Source organism: Bubalus bubalis, chromosome 5 (assembly GCF_019923935.1).
Source record: "Bubalus bubalis isolate 160015118507 breed Murrah chromosome 5, NDDB_SH_1, whole genome shotgun sequence".
NCBI lineage: Eukaryota > Metazoa > Chordata > Mammalia > Artiodactyla > Bovidae > Bubalus > Bubalus bubalis.
In genome coordinates this window covers 48,356,458-48,379,756 of record NC_059161.1, presented here as the reverse complement: position 1 = coordinate 48,379,756, position 23,299 = coordinate 48,356,458, and the positions used below count along the sequence as shown (strand labels likewise).

Genomic DNA, 23,299 nt, shown 5'->3' with positions numbered 1-23,299 from the left:
ATCCCATTTGTATTTTGAAATTCCACCCTTCGTATTTTGTATACACTATCTCATTCCTTAATAAAAGCATATTAAGAAAGAACTTAAAAACAAGCATTTTTCACAAACTGAAACGTGCAGATGGCAGACACCAAATCACCGGAATACACCACTTTGACCAGAGCGCTGCCGGGAGTTGTAGTCTGACGCACTGGCACGTACCTCCCCGCCTCTCCAGTTTGAAAAGCCCGAGAAAGGGCTGGTGGGCGGGGCGTTGAGGTTGAAGCGCGCTCGAAACCCCGCCCCCATCCTTTCCGTTCTGAGTTCGCACGGGAGGGGCGCGCCCGGCCGCGGAAGGGGCGTGGCTTTTCCCTGGGGCGGTGCTGCCAAGGCCGGCGTGCGCGGGGAGGTCCTGGTGTTCCTCTGAGAGGGCGGCGGGAGCGCGGGGCGGGCCTGGCGGGAGGGTGGCGACCCGGCAGGCGGGGCGGGGCCGGGCTGGCTCTGGCTCCTTCTTCCTCCGCATGTGGCTGGCTACCGCTGGGCAGCTCAGTTCGCGCACTTCAAGCTACCCGCCTCCCCTTCGGGCTCTCCTCGTGTCTCCGGAGCCATGGCGTTTGCCGAGACCAACCCGGCGGCATCGGCGGCATCCTCCTTGCCCAACGGCGACTGCGGCCGCCCCAGGGCGCGGCCTGGAGGGAACCGGGTGACGGTGGTGCTCGGCGCGCAGTGGGGCGACGAAGGCAAGGGGAAGGTGGTGGATCTGCTGGCGCAGGACGCCGACATCGTGTGCCGCTGCCAGGTGAGGCGGCAGGGCTTTGACGGGAAGCCGGCCCCTGAGCTCTGGCCCAGAACTCGCATCCACCGTCCGAAATAAGGTGTCACCTTGAGGTTCTTTCCTCTTACTACGAGCTGCGGCGACGTGGAGAAATGGCGGGAGGTCGGAGACCCCTGACCTGGGTCTCGGGCTGCGGGCTCGTGATGGCTCCGGAGGAAAATGTGGCTTGACTCTGGGAGCCTTTGAGATGCGCGATGCCTGGGGAGTTGCAGTGTTCGGTCCGAGGACCAGTGCTCAAACCCAGTACTGGGGCCGGGGTGGAGATGGGAGACCGTTCGAGTTTGAGGAGCTACCGCCCGAGGCCTGCTGCCGGCTCCGGGCAGAGACCCTAAGGGGCCGCAAAATCGTCCCCGTCATCACCCATACGCCTAGGGGATACCAACTGGGCCGAAACGCCCAGAAATCCAGACTCGCCACTCCCCCACCTGCCGGCCCGAGCTTGCCGAGCTTTGCCTCTTCGGGTCCACTTTGTTGACATGAGAATCCACTTCTGGGCTTTAGGGCGGTTTATAACCGTGTAATGGCCCCTTTTTTTACTTGGTACACGGTTATACTAAGGAAGGTTAATTTTACTTGTTAGTCCTAAAGGTAGGCATCCCAGCTCTTTTACGAGTGAGGCAAGTAAAAGAATACAAGTGTCAGATCTAGTATTTAGAAATATTTACATTGTTAACGCTCACACCTAGAGTGAACTTTCGGGAAATGGAATGGTAATATACTTCCTCCCGGAAGACTCGTGGTTTTCATTGTAAGCTTTCTTCCTATTTGTCGTTTGCTTTGAAGCAGCCAAGAGGCTGGTCCTTTCTAAAGGCTCATAGTTAACTGTTACGAATTTCAAAATTCGAAATAGTTGAGCAATAAGCCCTTTCAGAACGAATGGTAATGTCTGAAGTTAACTGCTGTTTAGGTTGCAAGAATGTTTCTTCTTCATGAACTGTGTACATGGCATAATATAATAATGCTGTGCGCATTCTAACAAGTTCGTAGGCCTGCTTGATTACAAGTGTTCTACCAACTCCAGTACTTTGGCCACCTCATGCGAAGAGTTGACTCATTGGAAAAGACTCTGATGCTGGGAGGGATTGGGGGCAGGAGGAGAAGGGGACTGCAGAGAATGAGATGGCTGGATGGCATCACTGACTCGATGGACGTGAGTCTGGGTGAACTCCGGGAGTTGGTGATGGACAGGGAGGCCTGGTGTGCTGCGATTCATGGGGTCGCAAAGAGTCGGACTGAACCTAAAATTGAATACCATTTTGGCAGACAGAAAAAAGTAATAATAAGTACATCAAAAGTTAAATGAGAAAATTTTGTTTTTTTGCCTGAGGAAATCCATCCTGCCCGTTTTTTGGTTAAGTTGCTTCTTATTATTAACACCACCACCACCACCACTTCTCTTCCAGTCTTCTATTCTTCCACCTCTCTGGCTACACACATAGGAGGTTACTCATGACACGCCTAAAGGTATTGCCTCATACTGCTGTAGGAGCTGCTCCAGAAGACTGACCATCACCTTCCTTTTCTCTTAAGATCCTATATTGCTGTGCTGTGGCAAAGTATGGGAATACCTAACTCTGGGCGGGAGGAGAGGTTGGAGATCCCTTTATCTACTTCACTGTCATTTCTGATATCTTCCTTATACAGAAATGGTTGTGGTTTAGTTGCTAAGTCCTGTCCAACTGTTGCAAACCCATGGACTGTAGCCCACTGGGCTCCTTTGTCCATGGGATTCTCCAGGCAAGAATACTCCAGTGGGTTGCCATTTCCTTCTCCAGGGGATCTTCCCAACCCAAGAATCGAACCCAGGTCTCCTGCATTGCAGGCAAATTCTTTTATACAGAAATAGCTAACATAAATAACAATATATTATAGGTTGTAAGAAGTTTTGGGGGATGTCACCATTTTTCCTTCATTCTAAAAGATCCTCAGTTTTAATAATCACTTTGAAAAGAAGTAGAACTCGCTTGATGGTTGGAGAGGGTATTACCATGTTACTGCAAAAAGTAGTTTTGAAGGAGGTCATGGGCTGATCTGATCTGATGCCCTTGGAAAGTCTGGAGAGAAGTGATTGATAAGGAGCAAAGTTTGGCTTCAGTGTTAGCTGAAGATAGAGGAGACATGTATGAGCAAACTTGTTAGGCAGATTTGACTCACCTGTAAAATTTTACTTACTACCTTCCTTAAATAATTTTAAAAATTTATATTCTTCTAGTGTTTTAAGAACCCAAAGGATTCTTAATGTCTTGTTAATGCTGGTAGATAGATAATGAATAGATTTAAGAATATCTGTTGTGATTTACTTTGGTAACTATATTATTTGGTCAGTCCCAGTAAGCTGACATCTCTTAGTGAAGTTCTCCTGAGTTATACAATTGATAGTTATGGACTGTTGAAATTCTTAAGATGTATAGAGAGCTGGGAAAAGTCAACTTTTGGAAGGACATTTGGACCTGAATTTCTCTGTTTGATGATTTAAGTTTTGTGTAATATTGAAAATAATATGCACTTTTTAGAGTTTAATCAGTATATTTTGTCATATTCATGCCATAAGCTCAGATTTTGTAGTGTTTCTCCAGAAGTGGTATACACATAATGTGTCTCTAATGGAATCATAAAATAAGGAATTTCTCCCAATAAAAATAGTTTTTTAAAAGAAAAGCTGACATTGCATGTAACTTTATTTTAAATATAAAATGTCTTTTTGGAAAGAATAGGTGCAAAGCTTGTGGCATTTTCATCATCATTTTAGATTTGGGATTTATAGGAAGTTATAACTTGTTAGATACTTATACTTTAGATCCTTAAATAAGTGTGTAGGACTTGCATGGAAGGATGACTTAATTCAATAGGTCTTGTAAGAAAAAGAGAAGAAGAATTAAGTATAGGACCAATTTCTGGCATAGTTCATTCATCCAACAATCGCATAATAAATATCTATAGGGGACTACTTAGCCCCAGAGTTTTAGCTAACAAAGGCACGGCTTGTGCTCACAAGGTGTTTATAGTCTAGTGGACAACTGTTACTTAAAAAGTATTGCCAGGGTGGGGATGGAGAAGGGTGTTAGTGTGGGTTTTTCAAAAGGTTAAAATATGGGAATAGGAAGGCCCCTTCCTGGCAACACAAAAATAGTTTTATTAGAAGGTCTATTACTGTCCCCCTACCCCAATTCCCTCAAAGTAAATTAGCCTCTATTTTCTTTATTTCGTTGAATAGAAACTACAGAGATTTTGACTATTGTACTTTATATCAGGCCTTAAGCATGGGCTTGTTTATTGTTCTGGTGAAAGTAAAGCTTGGTAGTCTTGGCTATGACAGGCATGAGGTTAGTTGCCTGTGATCGGGGTAGCTAGAACAGTATTTCCTTTCTTTGTGATTTTCCCCAGGGTTTTAATGTTAATATAAAGAGGAAATACTAAGTAAAATTAATTATAAAGGGAAAGTATGTCCTGTCACATGCTGTATGTAAAGTTGGCCATAAAACTAAGCACAATGAAAAAAAAGTTTGTAGCTAGATGTGGGTATCTGAAGGATCTGAAACCAGCTATTAGCAAGTGATAAAGAAATGCAAAAGACATATCAGCAGCAACTGAGACTTTCTCTTTGAAATACTCAGAAGGGTTGAGAGATAATTTAAAAGAAAATAACTTCAGTGTTCTTTTAATGCCTTGACCTTACACAGCTAAAATTATCTTCTAAACCACCTTCCATAATTTTGAAGCTGGTGGAGAATTAGCATTTAAGGTAAGCCATTCTTCCAGTTTTATAACAATTGTTGTTTCTTTGTCTCATATCAGGATTGTTTTCTATATATAGTATTTTCCAAGATCGTACATAAGTGATTACCACTGTGTGGTGTACTTGGTTAAATCCTACTTTCTTGGATTATTGTGCTTTCCCTAATAGAATGCTTTCCAGGTGGTGCTAGTGCTAAGACCCACCTGCCAGTGCAGAGTCGGACACAACTGAAGTGATTTAGTACTATTAGAATGTAGGTTTCTCAGAAAGAGGACTCATTCCCTTTTTGTTTTCTTCCATAGCACCCAGTACTACATGAGGCAGTGTGTGTTTTGTCGCTCAGTTGTATCGATTCTTTGTGACCCCATGGACTGTAGCCCGCTAGGCTCCTCTCTCCATGGGATTCTCCAGGCAAGAATACTGGAGTAAGTTGCCATGCCCTCCTTCAGGAGATCCTTTCCAACCTGGGGATCAAACCCAGGTCTCCTGCATTGCAGGCAGATTCTTTACCATCTGAGCCACTAGGGAAGCCATGTGAGGCAGAGAGGAAGTAAATACTTAACAAATATATATTGTGTGACCTGGATCACCCTTAGAAATTTCTTTGAATTCCGTAGTTTAGCTCTTTACTGTATTATTTTAATACTCATGCTCAGTCACTTCAGTTGTGTCTGACTGTGACCCTATGAGCAGTAGCCCACAAGGCTCCTCTGTTCATGGGATTCTCCAGGCAAGGATACTGGAGTGGGTTGCCATGCCCTCCTCCAGAGGATCTTCCCCACTCAGGGACTGAACCCACATCTCCTGTGTCTCCTGCATTGCAGGCGAATTCTTTGCCGCTGAGCCACTGGGGAAGCCTTATTATTTTTAATATATTCCTGGGCAATTTAATTGACTATTGATGTGAGCTTAATGTGGAATCCCCAGCGTTCCTTGGATTAACAATTGTTACATAGTATTTTTAGCTAGTATTTTTTTTATTTTGTACTATTATGTTCAAAGGCTTTACTCCTTTAAAGTTTTATCTCCTGTATCTATGAGAAAATAGATAACTGATAATTGTATAATTTTTGTGCATTTCCTCAACAAATTTCAGTTGACTGCCATGTGTTTCTATTAAACAGTTTTTCTTTGCTGAGGGCAGTAGATCTCAAAGTTGTTCACTATTTAAGCTTACTGTATTAGTATAGATAATACGGCATTATCTTTATTTTTGAGGCATAAATTTTTTTAATTATATGAAATTATCTTCAGTAATCTGACCAATATTATTTCTTTAATTTTGGTGAGAAAGGGTGGATTAGTTTGGTCATTTTAAGTATCTTTAGGAAAAATCCTTGCCTAGAACAAATCTAGAGTGAACTTGTAAATTGATAATATACTTAATAGCTTACTTAACAGTAATTGGATACAAATCTATGTATGTTTTGGGGACTAAGTCAGTGTTGACACCAAAGATTAATGTGGATTAGCTACATAACAGTAAGTGAAGATTGGTGATGTTAGAGTACTTTTTATCAGTAGAAAAAGGGATGTTGAGGTATTCAGTATTGTCTGGGGAAAGCATTTGAAAAGAACAGTAAAGTGTGTATAGCACAGGGAACGCAATGTTTTGTAATAACCTATAAGGGAAAGGAATCTGAAAAAAAAAAGGTATATATGTGTGTATAACGAATCACTTCACTGTCTACCTGAAACTAACACAACATTGTAAATCAACTATGTGTTGTTGTTCTGTTGCTAAGTTGTGTCCAACTCTTTGTGATCCCATGAACAGCAGCACACCAGGCTTCCGTCCTTCACTATCTCCAGGAGTTTGCTCAAACTCATGTCCATTGAGTCGATGATGCCATCCAACCATCTCATCCTCTGTCACCCCCTACTCCTCGCGCCCTCAGTCTTTCCCAGCATCAGGGTCTTTTCCAGGGAATCAGCTCTTAGCCTCAGGTGGCCAAAGTATTGGAGCGTTAGCTTCAGCATCAGTCCTTCAAATGAATATTCAGGGTTGAAGATTTCAGCTTGTGATTCATCCAGCCCAGCATTTCGCATGATGTGCTCTGCATAGAAGTTAAATAAACAGGGTGATAGTATACAGCCTTGATGTACTCCTTTCCCAATTTTGAACCAGTCCATTGTTCCATGTCCAGTTCTAACTGTTGCTTCTTGACTTGCACACAGGATTCTCAGGTGGCAGGTAAGGTGGTCTGGTAGTCCCATCTCTAAGAATTTTCCACAGTTTGTTGTATGCTAGGTCACTTCAGTCGTGTCCGACTCTGTGCGACCCCAGAGACGGCAGCCCACCAGGCTCCCCCGTCCCTGGGATTCTCCAGGCAAGAACACTGGAGTGGGTTGCCATTTCCTTCTCCAGTGCATGAAAGTGAAAAGTGAAAGTGAAGTCGCTCAGTCGTGTCCGACCCTCAGCGACCCCATGGACTGCAACCTACCAGGCTTCTCCATCCATGGGATTTTCTAGGCAAGAGTGCTGGAGTGGGGTGCCATTGCCTTCTCAATTTGTTGTATGCTCAATTTAAAAAAAAAGGGACAGTTAATAGAGGACAGTTCCCATGACTACTCTGGCTCCAAGATGGATGGTTCTTTACATTGAACCAACTTTTAATTATATTTAATTCAATGTAATAAAATTCCTCTTTACAAAATAGGAGGTCCCATGACATTTTTTAAAATGGGACTTTTGTCTGTATTATGTTTTGAAAACCCTTTTAAAGGAAGGATTTTATTCATGAGAAAATTTTTTTGACTTGAAATCTGCAGTTCAATGTCAGTGTGTTTTAAGAAAATATCTCCATAGATGTTTTAATGATTAGGGGTGTTTTTATCTGGAATTTATAAAGAGCTGCATAACATTGGTTTATGCATTTTTTTGGTTGCATGTCTGATCCTCCTATCTATGACTGTGGTCATCTCTGACCCTTGTTAAGTGTGTATATTAGAGCACACACATGCACCTAGAATCTGGAGCTTCTTAATCAGGAACCTGAGATCCTCCAAGTCTATTTCTCTTTCCATTTTCCTTGTGAGTTGTTTTATAATGTAATTTAAGGTACAAAATACGAGGTACCTGAGATTTTTGTCATCCATGTGACACTTATCTGTGTATGAAACTGGAAGGTAAATGTAATACTGTAAGGTAAAGCAGATGTCTTAAGCCTTTAAGAGATAACTGAGCAGTGCACTTGGATGTCTTTGCTAAAAAGAAATTCAGATACCCTGTATATGTTTTCCTAGCTAGCGTGTCTGGTTACTGTTGAATAGTTTAATTTGATCAGCTTACTGCCGGTAACTTAAACCTGCTCTACTTTGGAATCACAAGCTAATTGCAGTTATTTGAGTGTTTTTATAAAAGAACAGTCATCCTTGTTTATAATTCCTTTATTGCTGTGGATTGCTGTGTTTTAGTTTTGGCAAATAGTGAAATCAACAATGGGACACGGGCCGGAACGGCCTTTATCAAGAAAATCAACACAGGTAATCAGCACCAACTCAAAACAAGACTGTTAGGTTTCTAAGGAACTTGAAGACTAGATATGAAGTGGGAACCCTTTTTTGGTTGCTAGAATAGTTCAAAGGCCATTGCTACTCTATGCTGTAATCCATAGTGTTTATTCTGACTTTTTTTGATTGATGTTCATTTTGATCTTTATGATTACAGTATAGTATTCATGTATTCAGAGGAACAAGGACAAAGAGAAGACACAGACTATTTTGGAGGCCAAACTAAGTGGCCTGAGTAATGCCTATGGGCTACGTGCATGAACAGCCCTTAACACTTGCTAGTAGATGGAAAAGAGGTACCATTCTTTCAGGTTTGTAACATTGACTGTTTCCATCTCCTCTCAGAAACTCACTTAGTTTGAGTGATTTTGGAAAAGAGGAAGACCTAGTAGCAAACTAAGTCAAGACTCAGGAGTCACTTTTGCAGACTAGTGTCATTTCATTCCAATCTAAAAAAATTTTTTTTTCTTTTCCTTTCCTTTCTTTTTTTCTTTCCTCTCTTGGACCTTCTTAGAAACTTACATATAACAACATTTCCTGATCCAAACTTTTATTACAGAGTTGGGCTTGATAGCCTCTAATGAACTATGGAAAGAAAATTTAAAACACTTGTCATCTGAGTTTATTAAGTTTAAAATCAAATTGGGGGAAAAAGTGTATGAAAACAGTATAAAAGAGCTAAATATTTTTATTTTGAAATATACAATCTAAAACCCCAAGAAACCAACCAGTGGAGCCCCAAAGTGGCTTCATATTGTGTGGCAAGTCTCTGAGGAAAATCATAATTTTATAATGACTTTTATGATATTTAAGAGAACAGATGCAAAACAGCTAAATAATATATTATCCCTGTGTCCTCCAGTACCATGTTTTAGAGGATTATTCTTGATTGCATAGATATTAAAATTTAGAAATTAACTTTTTTAGAAATTAGTTTTTAATTGAACTGTAGTTGATTTACAGTATTAGTTTCAGGTGTACATAAGTTTATTGTCTTATATTCAGTTATTACCAGTGCAGGACGTGAATTTAGAGAATGGGCTGTATACATACCGTCTTGCGGTGACTTTGTTTTGTAAATACTTTGGATTCTTTATAAACAATGGAAAAGAGACTGTCTTAAGCAAAATGGGGCTATGCCTAAAGGAAGACCTAGATGGCTAAACCTTGGAGTGGCCTGGCCTTCGGCAGCTCCTTGGATCTCAGCAGGCAAAACTGGCCGTTTTTAGGATGCTCTCTTAGGTGATAGGCATCTCTCACAATCACATTCCCGAGAGAAGCTTGATTGGCTCAGGCCTGGATCAGGTTTCCTCCTCTGGATCAATTACTGTGGCCAGAGGGGATGATGACATATTATGATTTAGGAAGTAAATGGTAAGGGGGAGGAGAGGCAGAGGGACTCACTGTACTGAAGGTATAACTAACCTTCAGTTCATTTCATATGGAAAGATAAGAAATGAGGAAACAATTCAGGGTTATTCTCCTTTGTAAGTTGTTTTCCAATATATTGTAGACCTTTGGTGCTTTTCTGGAGGCAAAATGTTTGGTGTTAAATAGGGTTTTATTTTAACTATAATTAAAATAATGAGACTTAGCTGTATTGGTTTTTAAACCCTAAAAGTATATACAAGAAACTTTGCTCTTCACCTTGGAGAACATAGAATTTTAGTTCTGCCCTCCCCCACCTCCATCATAATATTCTAATTTATTTCAGTGAGGTCCAGTGTTTCTTTTTTTTGGGTCATTAAGAAGCTTGTTTAATATTTACCTTGAATCTTAATGTAAGATTAATGGTCAAAGAAAATCAGTAAAATAAACACCAAATTAGAGGATGTTTTTGTGATTGTGGTGAGTGCTGATTGGATGACTGGATTTTTTCCTTTTACATATTCTTCACTTTAATGTTGTTAATTTCCTTTTGTTTTGAAGAGATGGTAGAATGGCTTTATTTTCAAAGAATTGTAGAGTTTTACTTTTCTAAAATTATCATTGTTGTTGTTCAGTTACTATTTTCCAATTGTTTTTGACCCTAAGCACACCAGGCTTCCCTGTCCTCCACTATCTGCCGGGGTTTGCTCAAGTTCATGTCCATTGAATCGGTGATGCTATCTAACCATCCCATTAATTAGTCCATATCAACTATATCAACCATCCCATTAATTAGTCCATATCAAATAAGTACTAACAGTGTCTAGAACTTTATTGGTCACTGTGGGGGAAAGCAAAGAAGTATTGAGCCCTTGTATTTAAAGAGTTTATATTCGTCATCTTATATCCCCGCTGAATTTTACATTTGTTCTTGTTATTGTAAGAAAAATATATAAGGCATTATAAACTTACGTTTTTCCTAAAAGAGACTTGCCACACAATATGCAGCCACTTTTGAGCCCCACTCGTTTGTTTAATGGGGTTTTAGATGGTATATTTCAAAATTAAAAATGTTCAAAAGTGAAGGCATCTGAGATTCATTAAGAAACATTTTCTCGATTGATAATGGATCTGTAAAACAGCATTAATTACTGTTCCACAGCTCCTTGTTTCTATAACAGTTGAACATATTCTGTTTTTTAGTTACGTAGTATAAAATATACAGCTGTGATATTTAGAAATATTTGTTAAATGCTGCATGAATGAGTGGGATCGTAAGTGTTATGGGAATTTAGCAAAGCAACAAGAGGTAGTTACATATAACTATTAATATAAATATGTGGCTAATGTTGTATCTGGGAGGATACTTTTCCAAATTTGCTTTGAGGCATCTGTTAAAAGTAGAATGAAAGATATATTTATCTTCCATCATTTATCTGGCCTTCCCAGTGCTAGTTAGGAGAAACATTATTAAACATATATGTCCTTGCTACTTATCTAGGTACATACTGCACAGAGTTGCCCATGTGAGAAGCTGTTCATCACAAATGTGAGAGTCTGCAGTTGAGAGTACAGTTGGCCCTCCGTATCCATGGGTTCTGTATCCAAGGATTCAACCGTCAGTCAAAAATAAATTGAAAAAAAAATCCAGAAAGTTCCAAAAAGCAAAACTTTATTTACATAGACTTTATGTTGTATTGGGTATTATAAGTAATCTGGAGATGATTTAAAGTATCCCTGAGGGTTTGCATAAGTTATAGGCAAATATTGCACTATACAAGGGATTTAAACACTTGTGGATTTTGGTGTCTCTGGGGGTCCTGGCACCAATCTCCTGTGGATACAGAAGGACTATCTGCCCTGGTAACGTGGTCATGGGTGTTGGTGGTTGGGTGAGACTGGCAATGGTAGTTCTATTGAAACCTCTTTGTTTTTGCTGTCTGCTGCTAACATGTGACCCCTCCTTGGACCTGTGTTTCAGAGCAATTTCCTCAGCTCCCAAGAAGAATTTTGTATATTCCACATAATTTGTGGGCTTCCCTGGTGGCTCAGATGGTAAAGAATCTGCCTGCAATGCAGGAGACCTGGGTTCGATACCTGGATTGGGAAGATCCCCTGGAGGAGGGCATGGCAGTCCACTCCAGTATTCTTGCCTGTGGAATCCACATGGACAGAGGAGCTACAGTCCATGGGGTCACAAAGAGTTGGACACGACTGAGCGACTAAGTGCACTGCAAACAAAATTTATGCATATTTTAGGTTGGCATCCAAATAGGCAATTGAAATTTGAAGCTTCATCTGAGGCTTTTTGTAAAATGATCCTATACTAAAAGTTTAATCATATATAGATTTGTCAAAAAATGCCTTATGAGTAGCTCTGTCTCAGTTCACCTCAGGACTCTTCTGCACAGCAAGTGTTTCAAGATTAGAAGCTTTTACACCCCAACCCTTGTAGGGCACTAGTGACCAAACATATTAGCTAATATACGCATTTTCTCCCTTAACTCCTCAACAGGATAATTTAGGGTTATTCTTGAATATATTTAACCATATTTTCCTACTTAATCAAACAATTTAAGTGGGATTTAAACCATATAGTAATCCTTAATAAGACATTGATTATTGAACAATCTTGGTTAATGTTTGAATGAGCAAGCTGTTCACGAAAGTGTGATTTCAAGCCTTTTGCAGCTGAACTTTTCCAGCCTGCACCACCATCTGTGTGTAAACTTGGAAGAACTCAAAGAATTAAACCAATATATTGCCCTAAAGTCATTTATCACCAATCACAATGACCTGTCTCAAACAAATACATCAGCCACTATTTTTCCATCATTACGTCCTGTCTTAGTAAGATATTATCTAAGAGAGTAGTAGGCTTTGTTATACACAAGAACAACTGAGTTAAAAATTATTTATCCAAATGGCTATATTAGTATATCTTTAAAAACAACTGTGTAAAAAAAAATGTGTAAAGAGACTTATTTTAAAAGTCTACATCAAAATTACAAAGTGGATAGTTTGTTTTATATTAAGCAAATGTTGAATTAAAAAGAAAACTGGTTCTGCTTTAATAATAACACTTTATTGATTGTTTCAAAGTCACCAGTACTTGATAACAGTTTAATATGAATTAAATTTAGTGTTTTATAACAATTTAGAGTAAATAGTTATAATAACAAATTAACATTTTCCTAAGATTTGAAGAAATTTTAATGAGTTTTTATACTCTGAAAATATTTTTCCTGAAACTTGGAAGTTTCCTAAATCACAGAAAGTTGTGATAAAAAGGCTAATATTGGTATGAGGGATAGAATGAAAGAAAAGCCATAAAAACCAAGTAAGAATTGTCCTGTGGGTTATTTAAGAAAGACTAAGATCAATATGTTCTTTTTTTTTTTTTTCCAGTATATTCTTTAGTTTATGTAATATGTTTTAGGATTCTGTCAGAGTTGGTGATAAACTTGCCAAGGGTAAAATAATAATAAAGTATGACCAGGAAGTATATTGCAACATTGTTAATAAAGACAAAAGGTTGGAAACAACCCAAATGCCTTTCTGTGGGACCAGTTTAATAAATTTATGTGTCCTTATAAAAAAGAATACAGTGCAGCTGTTAAAAGGATGAGGTTTTCTCTTCACAAGGTTATAGAGAATGAGCTTTAAGATTTGTTAAGTAGAAAAGCAATTTGCCCAGGTATATATCTTTGCTATTATTTGCATAGGTGGAATATGCAAATATGTGTTTGTATATGCAGAATTACTTAGGGAAGGACCCAAAAAGCAGATGGTAACAGCAGCCTTGTAGCAGGGAAGGGAGAGCAGAGTACTAGAAAGACTTCACTTTTTACTGCGCATCCTACTGTGCCTTTTGTATCCATGTGCAGATGTTGCCTACAAATAAGTAAATAGTAAAAAAAAAATTCACCTGTTCCTTTGATGGAATCAGGTGAAGGAGGTGTTGCTTAAATCCCTGCTTCTGTCTTCCTGTGTCTTGTCACCTACCTGTTATCTGGTAGACTACAGGCTACCACTGCCAAGTCTTTTTTTTTCTTTTAAACATACATGACATAACTCTAGTCTTTAAGCAAGGAATTCTTTGTACAGTGCAAAACACTGTAAATAAGTATTTGCTTTGTTGAAGATTTTTTTTGCAGGACCTATTTTTCTGGCATTTTTGTGAATTCATGATGACAGTAAAAGTACATAAATTTTGTAGCCTTGTGATCAAGTTAAACCAGTCATGTCCTGCAAAGATGTTAAACTTTTTATTTGTTCAGATATATTCCTAGTTTGTTGTTTATTTTTAAATTAGTGTTCTGTAGACGTTTAAACATAATCAAATTGATTTGTGTCTTTTCCTCATGCTTTTTAAGCTTAGAAATTAGAAAAATTGGTCATTTAATACTGTCTCATTTGTACCTGATTTTTATAATTTAGTTTTACATTTTGTTTCATAGAGTAGAAAGTTCACCATGGATTTGTACTATGATGCTCAGCTTTAGAAGTTCCATGACCCAGTGTATTACTTAAGCCAGAGACAAGCAGATTCAAGGAATTGGTCACTAACCAAGCTCACAAAATTTATAGTCTTCGGGATAACTAATTATTGAGGGAATTGCTTGGGAGATATCCTAGTTGATAAATCCATATAAGAATAATAATTTTAGATCAGAGTTCCTTGTCACACGTTTAGGACAATGAGAATTATATGAATATTTCTATCAAGTTAGGATAGATTACTTTTTCAATTTTAAGGATATTTTAAAGATCAGTGTCATGGGTAATTAAGTAGATTGCTACATGTTCCACATAGTGCCAGAAACAGAATAACAAGCTGATTGTTCCCTGTACTTTGTTCATTTCTTTCTCTTTTTAAGACGGGATATGTCTTCCAGTCTTCCAGAAATCTGAATTCTCCAATTTCTAGATCCTGTTAGGAATAATCACTCAAGTAGGGAAAGGAAAGAGGATGGCCAAACTGTTGTAAGCCTCTAGAGAATAAGTATTCATGGCAAATACTTGGGTTGCCTCAAGTAACGTTGTCATTGTAGTAGGAGATCTTAATTCACTTTGGAAGGAGTTATATTGCTTGTCATATTCATTGTTAGGTTTAGTTTTCCCAATCTTGTATTTCAGGGAGGAAATAATGCTGGCCATACAGTTGTTGTAGATTCTGTGGAGTATGATTTTCACCTTTTACCCAGTGGAATAATTAACCCAAATGTTACTGCATTCATTGGTAAGTATGTAAACTGAACTTAGGGATTTTCTTCCCCCAGTTGATAATAGTGTTTATTTTTCATTAAGCTTATTTAATCTCTAATCAAATGATTTATTGATTGCTTATTAATCCTGATAGTGGTACCTCCTGGAATATACCTGACTTAGACTGTTTAACACATCTTTTAGATCTTTTAGCCCTAATACTTTTTGGAATGATTACTTTGCATTTATTTCTTATTGGCATGCTACACAGTTGTGTAGCATGTTGGATCATCGAATCAGGTTTCCAAGCACTGTGAAGCATAGTAAGAAAAGCGAGAAGTCTATGTTTCATGGATGGATTCTGAAGGCTTGTAACATAAGATGCAATCTGACATTTTCTCTTCTAGTCTTTTATTTTTAAAAATGCTAATCACAACCCAGTAAATTGATTTTATGGCCACTAATTGGTTTGAGTCCCCAAGTTGAAAGACTGTGATCTGGTTCAGTTTGCCTAAAACTATATAACTGGTTTCTTTCAAAATAACAGTTTCACTTCATTTCAAAGAAATTTCAAAGTTTATTGAGTGTAGTTTTAAGTGTTTTATATTATGTGTATTATGTTCTATTGTGTATTTACATTTTACTACTATTTAAGACTTGGAGTCATTTCTGTGGTAACTCCCTGATAAATTAGAATGTTCTACTAATCAAAGCGTATCACTCTTCTACTATTCTAGACAAGGGTTATTGTAAATGTCTTTGTTTAAATATCATTATGTATTACAAATATAGATGTTTAAAGTTGGGATTTGTTTATTTGTGTGTATGTGTTTTATTTTTTAAGGAAATGGTGTGGTGATTCATCTACCTGGATTGTTTGAGGAAGCAGAAAAAAATGTTCAAAAAGGAAAAGGTATGAAAGAATGAGTCTGCTTTGTCTGGTAACCAGTTATTTGTTTTTTTTTGTGGGGGGCAGGGGTAAAGTTTTAAAGGGACTCTCATTCCAGAAAAAACTTCACATTTTTATCTTCTACATTAAAATTACAGGTTATTGTAGGACATAATTTTTATGTCATAATTTTTATTTATTTGAATAAATTTTTATTATATTTTATTCCTTATAATCAGTGTTCTAAACAAAAAACAAGCATAGCAAGTTCATTGTGTAAGTCCTGAATTTTTACACATTGGTTGTCTGCAAACCTTATCTTTGCTGCTGCTGCTAAGTCGCTTCAGTCGTTTCCGACTCTGTGCGACCCCACAGACGGCAGCCCACTAGGCTCCTCTGTCCCTGGGATTCTCCAGGCAAGAATACTGGAGTGGGTTGCCATTTCCTTCTCCAGTGCATGAAAGTGAAAAGTGAAAGTGAAGTCGCTCAGTCGTGTCGACTCTTAGCGACCCCATGAACTGGAGCCTACCAGGCTCTTCTGTCCATGGGATTTTCCAGGCAAGAGTACTGGAGTGGGGTGCCATTGCCTTCTCTGAACCTTATCTTTAGGTAGCTAGAATTACTTTATGTTGGTGGCACGACTCTGGGAAACAAGCTCATTTTGTCACTTGTGGTTGCTAGCATCCTCTTCTGCACAAACCAAAATTAGCTTAAGGCAGTTTCAGAAAGGCACTATAGCCCATTTTGTACACCATTAGCCTCATTTCCTAGAGGATCTGGAAGTCCCTTGGTTACTACAACCCAGGACAAAAGAGGGTTGTTTAGATCCCTCCCTCCAAGTGAGGGAAACGCTTCTATGCAGTGTATCCACTTCCATCTTAAAAAAAAAAAAGACTTGATTTCCTGCCTTCTCTTATGTTTTCTGGAGTTTTGGAAGTCTGTTTACATTCAATTTGGCTGCCTTTCTAGGGTTTGAGGGGACTGTGACAATACAAATAAAACATAATTGAGAAAAATCATTAGTGTAGTTTCCCCTTAACTCATGTTTAATGTGCTGTCCTATTAAATTTTTAAAGTTTATCTTTCATGCATAAAAGTAGCAGTCCATCCATCCTTAAGTGTTCCTTACAACTAAATCTGACTTAAAAGAAGCCTGTCTTGCTTCTCTCTCTGTAGTCTTCCCTGAAATTTTACCTGTTTGTTGTGTCTGCTTTCTTTAATTGGTTAGGTTGAGGTTCCCATGCTACTCTCCGCTGTTCTTCATCCCCCTTTACAGTTTTGCCCTACTGTTTTTCCTTCTTCCCTGCCTAACCCAGCTGAATCCACCTTACTGAATTTCTTTGTAATATTTACTTTATAATACTGCCTAAGCTAACTTTAGAATACATATGTGTTTACATGTCAACAACTATGGGGGGGCTTAATATCTTCTTTATAAGGAATATTTTTAAAACAAGTCTTTGAATATTATCAAAAGTAATTAATTTTTTGCTATTCAAATACTAATTTTCAAAATTAGTATTTGGTGGCTTATCCTTGAATACGTATAACCTGGGCTGGGTGGCTAATCCTTAGAATACATATAACCTAAGGTTCTGTCTTTAAAGAAAAATATTTAAATTCATTTATTTATTCATTTTCTTTGAACATTTAGTCATTTTCTTTGAACATTTATTGGATACCAGACCCCGTGTTATGAAAACTCATGACTTCTACTCTCAGGCATTCACACTTAAATGGGAAGATACGTAGATCTTCTTATAATTCAGTGTGATAAGTGCAGTAATTGATAGTACTTTGGAAGAATTAGTGAGAACATTTTATTATTTTGTTTAATCACATTTTTTGTAATTGTCTTGGGAAAGGGCACCATTCCCAAAATTAACTCCCTTTCTCAAAATTCTCCCCATGCTCTGCTCCTCACTCCCCACTGCTGACAAAATGATATTTTGTACCATTTGTGTTTTTGGATGCTTAAAAGTATTTTATGTGGCTATGGCTGGCTTGAGTTTGGAATAACTTAGAGCAAAACATTTAGAAAGATAGAATTTGTGAATGAGTTTGTATGATGACAGATAAGAAAATTCTTGTTAAACATATTTCCTATGCAGAAGAAAAGATACTAAAATGATTACTTCAGTGAAAAACACTTTTAAACATTGTATTTCTAAGGAAATTAAGATTTAAAAATTATTATACAAATGTTCAATTAAGCGTGTCTATTCTTCCCTTCCTTCTAGGTCTGGAAGGCTGGGAGAAAAGGCTTATCATATCTGACAGAGCTCATATTGGTAAGGGGGGGGTACACTGTATTTATATATAACTGTCTTTTTATCAGAAACATATGAAAGCGTTTAATAGATGATTTGATCTTTAATTTTATTGAAAACTAAGTAGGATGAATTGTAACAATTGAGTTCAAGTACATGAAATATTAATAATTTTTTTCTTCTGTTTCTGATAAGGACTAGTTTAAGATTACCTACTTCTGAAGAATTAGCTAACCAAATGAATAAGCAGTATTTCAAGAGGCTTTGCTACTTCTATTTGAAAATAAGCCATATTAAAATACAAAGAGCATTTATTTGCATATATTATTAGCCTATTTATATCTTTACATTTATCGCTCATTTATTGTCAACAAGTATATTGGGACTTTGCTTTTTATTCATTGTGATAATGTTCCTTTTAATTGGAGTATTTAAACTATTTACTTTTAGTATAATTAGTGGTATGGTTGAATTTATATTTACTCTTTGTTTTCTATTTGTTCTTTGTCTTTTTTCTTCTCTCCTGATTTCTCTGGGATTTGATTTTTTAAATATTATCTCCACTATTAGCTTATGAGGAAGAGAAGAGGGAGATGATCAACATAACCCCCAAATTTCTAGAGTCCAAAACTTGCAGAGAATATCTTAGTAAAATGAGCTTTATGGAATTCCAAAATTACTGTCTTAAGGACTCATTTGTAAAAATATGATAGATTGCAATAAATAGGAATTAATGAACAGGTATATTTTCATAATAATATACCAGTTAGGCTTGTATTTGTCATAAAGAAGCTAGGCTGAAGTGATTTGTAACTTAAGTAATTTAAAACAAAATACATTTTGCTTTCCTACATTACTTTTGAGTCAATAACAGCTGATTTTGTTTTTTCTCCCTCAGTATTTGATTTTCATCAAGCAGCTGATGGTATCCAGGAACAACAGAGACAAGAACAAGCAGGAAAAAAGTATGTTCTGTTTTTTGTGGGTGGGTGTGTATGTGCAGTTTTAAGCATATCTGGTCTTTTTTTGTTTCAATTCTAGGCCAGAAGTTTAAGAAAAATAGCTATTAGACTATCCTGTTTAGATTTCAGAGAAAATCAGTAAGATCATGAAAATAAATATAAAGGAAATAGCATAAACAGAAAACACTCATAGTAACTTAATTCTTTGTGGTCAGCAGACCATTAAGAACTGGATCTTTCTCTTCTAACTCAGAGCTTGTTTTGATCTATTTTTAAGTTTGGGTACCACAAAAAAGGGCATTGGCCCAGTTTATTCTTCCAAAGCTGCTCGGAGTGGACTCAGGATGTGCGATCTCGTTTCTGACTTTGATGGCTTCTCTGAGAGGTAACTATCTTGTATTTTGAAATGGAAAGAGCAAATGGATTTTTAGAATTTTTAAAACTCAATATGCAAATTGATAAAAATCTGTATTCTAGTTGATTTGTGGTGGTTGGCTTTTTTGTTTCATTTGAAATACTATTTTTTATTACATTTGAATTGATCGTTAATTTGAGATTAACTTCATGAAAATAACATGATGTTGATATCATATGAGTACCCCCAGAAAGGCAAAGCCAAAATTACATTTAAGGATTGGAATTTAGAATGCTTTACTGAGTAATAGACATGTTTCCGGGAGTATGTGGCAGTGCTGTGGTGGGGTCTGCATATCCTAGGGTCTTGATCCTCAGATTTTCAAGTTCAAAGACACTGCTGTGTCCTTTCACCTAGAAATAATTAGGTTATCAAGTACTTGTGAACTAACATGTATCAAGCTCAGCTTGAAAAATAGGAATGCCCCCTTGACATTTAATCACTGTAGAAAAATCTCCATGGGAAACCTAATAATCATCAGTAAACTATATGGTGACTCAGTGATGAGTTAGTTGGTTGCATCTAATAACAGCATCAAAGATCACTCGCTGTATCCATTTTCAGTCAGCAGTTTGTCTGTCTGCATTGTTAGGGCACCTCCAGTGAGAATATTGGAGACAAGTTGCTAATGTCTGCCGCTGACTCTCCTAAAAGCATCATTTTGGACCATTCCCTTTTATCTTTCACAGAGTATAATATAATTAATTCAGATTTAAGTCTTGTGGTTACAGATTTGAGTCATTCCCTGCTCCTCCTGCCCCTCACACACATCACCTTAATAATATTGTTGATATTCCTATCAGTAAAAAATATTTTGAATGTATCATTTATTCATATGACTGACCTTAATTAGATTCTGTTTCTCAGAGTATAACTTCACTTTGGGGATTGTTATTAAGACCACTTAACTCCAGAAATCATTTGAATAATTCAGAATGAAATTATTCAGAATATTTTAAAACAGAGCTAAGGTCTTGATTTATCTGTTTTTTTCTCAGGTTCAAAGTTCTGGCTAACCAGTACAAATCTATATACCCTACTTTGGAAATAGACATTGAAGGTGAATTACAAAAACTCAAGGTAGTGCTTTCTGACATTTATAATGTCCTTTTTAAAACTTGTTCGCCAAAATAGCATCTAGATCTTTCATTCAGTCTTTGTATTAGGAACTGAAAATACGAGATTGAAGAACATGTGGTTAGTAAGTGCCACACAGATATGTGTAAAGTATTATAGGTAAGAACTGGTAAAGTGAATTTGTATTTTTAAGTCTAAAAGCACATAGGCATACAAGGACGTGGCATGTTTGAGTAATTTTACATGATGTGCCTTTAACAAAACATCCAGTGGGGACCAGGGAGCAAGAATAAAGTACTTGAAAAGGAGCCTGACAGGCTACAGTGAATGAGATCACAAAAAGTGAGACAAGTAGCAACCAAATCATAAGTCTTGTGTTGATGTTATATGCAGTAATAGGAAGGTTAGCTACTCAATAATTTTGAGCAGAAAAAAAGGACTAACTTTGTGTTATATAAAAATCACTCATAAGCATTTGGAGGATAGATCAACTAAGGGACACGTGAGAGATGATAACTTTTAAAGCTAACCAGCACATGTAGGACTGATACCCCAAAGGGTCAATTAAAGGGACAGCTCTAAAGCACTGTACTCTTTAGAGACATAGAAGGTGATTGACCAAAGATTAGTACCACAGTTGGTGCCTAAGTTAGTCAGTAATCAAGTTGCCTAACTTCTCTACCCTTCCTTTCCTCCAAAATCTTTGGAGTTTCAAGCTGCTTCCGTTGTGTCTGACCATTACTCTTTGTTTCCTATGAATAAGTATGACATCAGTTCCAGAACTGAATAGGAATTTACATACCTTATATATCATTTTAGAGTTGTAGCAGACCTTAGGTCACCTACTCACTGAATTTCTTTTGAAAAAGTGACCTTCAAGGGACATTGTGAATGTTAGCTATTTGGATTTCAGTATATTGATTGTTGCTCAGAGTAGACTGCCACTTTGTTTTCATTCTGTCATGCAACAAATATTTTAAATTTATTAGTAACAACTTGAAAATATTTACATGCTAATATACAGGTGTATCTTTTCAATTCTATTTTATACATATTCCATATGAATGTAAAGTATATGAATAATAATGACCAGAATTAAGTAAGAAGATTCTTAATAGGTGTTGAACAGTATTCCCCCCTTATCCTTGATTTTGCTTTTTGTGGTTTCAGTTTCCTATGGTCAAGTGCGAAACAACTCTTTAAGTTTTAAATTTGAGACCTTCTGAGTAGTGTGATGAAACCTCTTGCTGTCCTGCTGCATCCTGCCCAAGACATCAATCATCCCTTTGTCCAGTGCATCCTGCCCATTAGTCGCTGACTACCATTTCACTTGCCAGATTGACTGTCCTGGTATCACAGTGCTTATATTCAAGTGACCCTTTTAACTTACTAATAGCCCCAAAGTACAAGAGCAGTAATGCTGGCAATTTGGATACACCAAAGAGAAACCATACAGTGAAAATTCTTGACTTAATAAGGAAAGAAAAAAATATGCTGTGGTTGCTAAGGTCTACAGTAAGAATAAGTCTTCTATCTAAGGAAAAAGAAATTTGTGCTAGTTTTGCTGTTGCAAAAGTATAACAATGTGTTACATAATTTTTACTATAGTATATTGTCATAAGTGTTCTATTTAATTATTGGTTATTGTTGATCTCTTGCTGTGCCTCATTTATAACAAATATTATCAAAGGTGTCTATGGATAGTAGAAAACACAGTGTATGTAGAGTTTGGTATTGTCTGTGGTTTCAGGCATCCCCTGGGGGTCTTGGAACATATTCCCCTAGGATATGTGGGGGGACTGCTGTATGTTGAACCAGGACTTTAAGGTAAACATGATGAATGGTACAGTCACTTCAGACATTAAAAATAAAGGACTAAAACAGGAAGAAGCATGCGACTGGTGACTAGAGCCAGAGGGGGATTATATGTCCATCAATAGGTATAACATACTCAATGAGTTCATGAGTGGATGGATCTTGGAATTTCCTTACTGGTCTGGCTAAACATTTAAACATGGTTGAAACTAAATTTTATTGCGGTTATACTGTAGGCCTTGGGAGAACTCTTGTTATATTTTTAATTGAATCTCTAGAATTAAGCAGTATTATTAATACTTTAAACATGTTTTGAGAAAGTTTTATCATGTTAATGTGAGTTAGTATTTGATATTACTAGTAATACTGCTAAGGTATTTTACTGTAATGGAATACAGTGGGAAAAGAATATTAGTAATCAGTTATTGATGCTTGCTTGGCAATGTCACTGGTGGCCCTCACAACATTTTGAGAAAGACTTTGATGCACTTATGGTTATATGGACTCTTAAGTACTGCTTTTTTAATACCTACAAAATATAAAAGCACAATATTCAGTTCTTTTTGTTTTCCTAAAAGCTGGTATATGAAGTATGAGTACTGGGCTGTTCAGAAGATTGTTATCATTATTTGCAGTGAGGTTGAAGTAGAACCTTCGAATTTCATTGTATCTCTACTTTTCTTCAAATAGTGTCTCTTTTCTGGTTCTGGGGAATCAGCATGAGAGACCAAAGCCAATCCAAATGTTGCAATAGGATGAGCATTGTCACCAATCCCCTTCTCCTTTCCAGTTGTCAGTTTTCATTGTCAAAAGTTGGGTGATTTTTACTCAGATAGTTTACATTGTAAATTTATTAGTATACATCAAGCTTGGTTTTTGTCTTTGTATATAGGGTTATATGGAAAGAATTAAGCCAATGGTGAGAGATGGAGTTTATTTCCTGTATGAAGCTCTCCATGGACCACCAAAGAAAATCTTGGTAGAAGGTGCAAATGCAGCACTACTAGATATTGATTTTGGTAAGTGAGATACGATTTACGGGGAGCGTAACTGAGCCCTAAATTACTTAAGATACGCATAATTAATGTTAGCATTAAAGTATTTTAGAATAAGGCTTTTTGCTTGTATATTCAGGAATGATGAAAGTTTGTCATCTTATCCTAACCCTTTTTTTAAAAAGGGAATATTTTGTGTTTTGCAGTTCATTAGAAAAATGAAATCACTCTTTGGGT

The 23,299-nt window shown here is 37.3% G+C and overlaps 1 protein-coding gene across 1 annotated transcript in view; it reads left to right on the top strand.

Moving 5' to 3' along the window:
- The first annotated feature begins 379 nt into the window (after positions 1–379).
- ADSS2 (adenylosuccinate synthase 2) overlaps positions 380–23,299 on the top strand; it is a 32,800-nt gene continuing 9,880 nt past the window's right edge. Inside the window, exons 1-8 of the mRNA XM_006045840.3 lie at positions 380–778; positions 14,571–14,673; positions 15,484–15,552; positions 17,769–17,819; positions 18,697–18,763; positions 19,038–19,145; positions 20,174–20,255; positions 22,960–23,086. Of these exons, the coding sequence (XP_006045902.1) occupies positions 587–778; positions 14,571–14,673; positions 15,484–15,552; positions 17,769–17,819; positions 18,697–18,763; positions 19,038–19,145; positions 20,174–20,255; positions 22,960–23,086 (799 nt within the window). The 5' untranslated portion in view covers positions 380–586. The remainder of the gene's footprint in view (positions 779–14,570; positions 14,674–15,483; positions 15,553–17,768; positions 17,820–18,696; positions 18,764–19,037; positions 19,146–20,173; positions 20,256–22,959; positions 23,087–23,299) is intronic.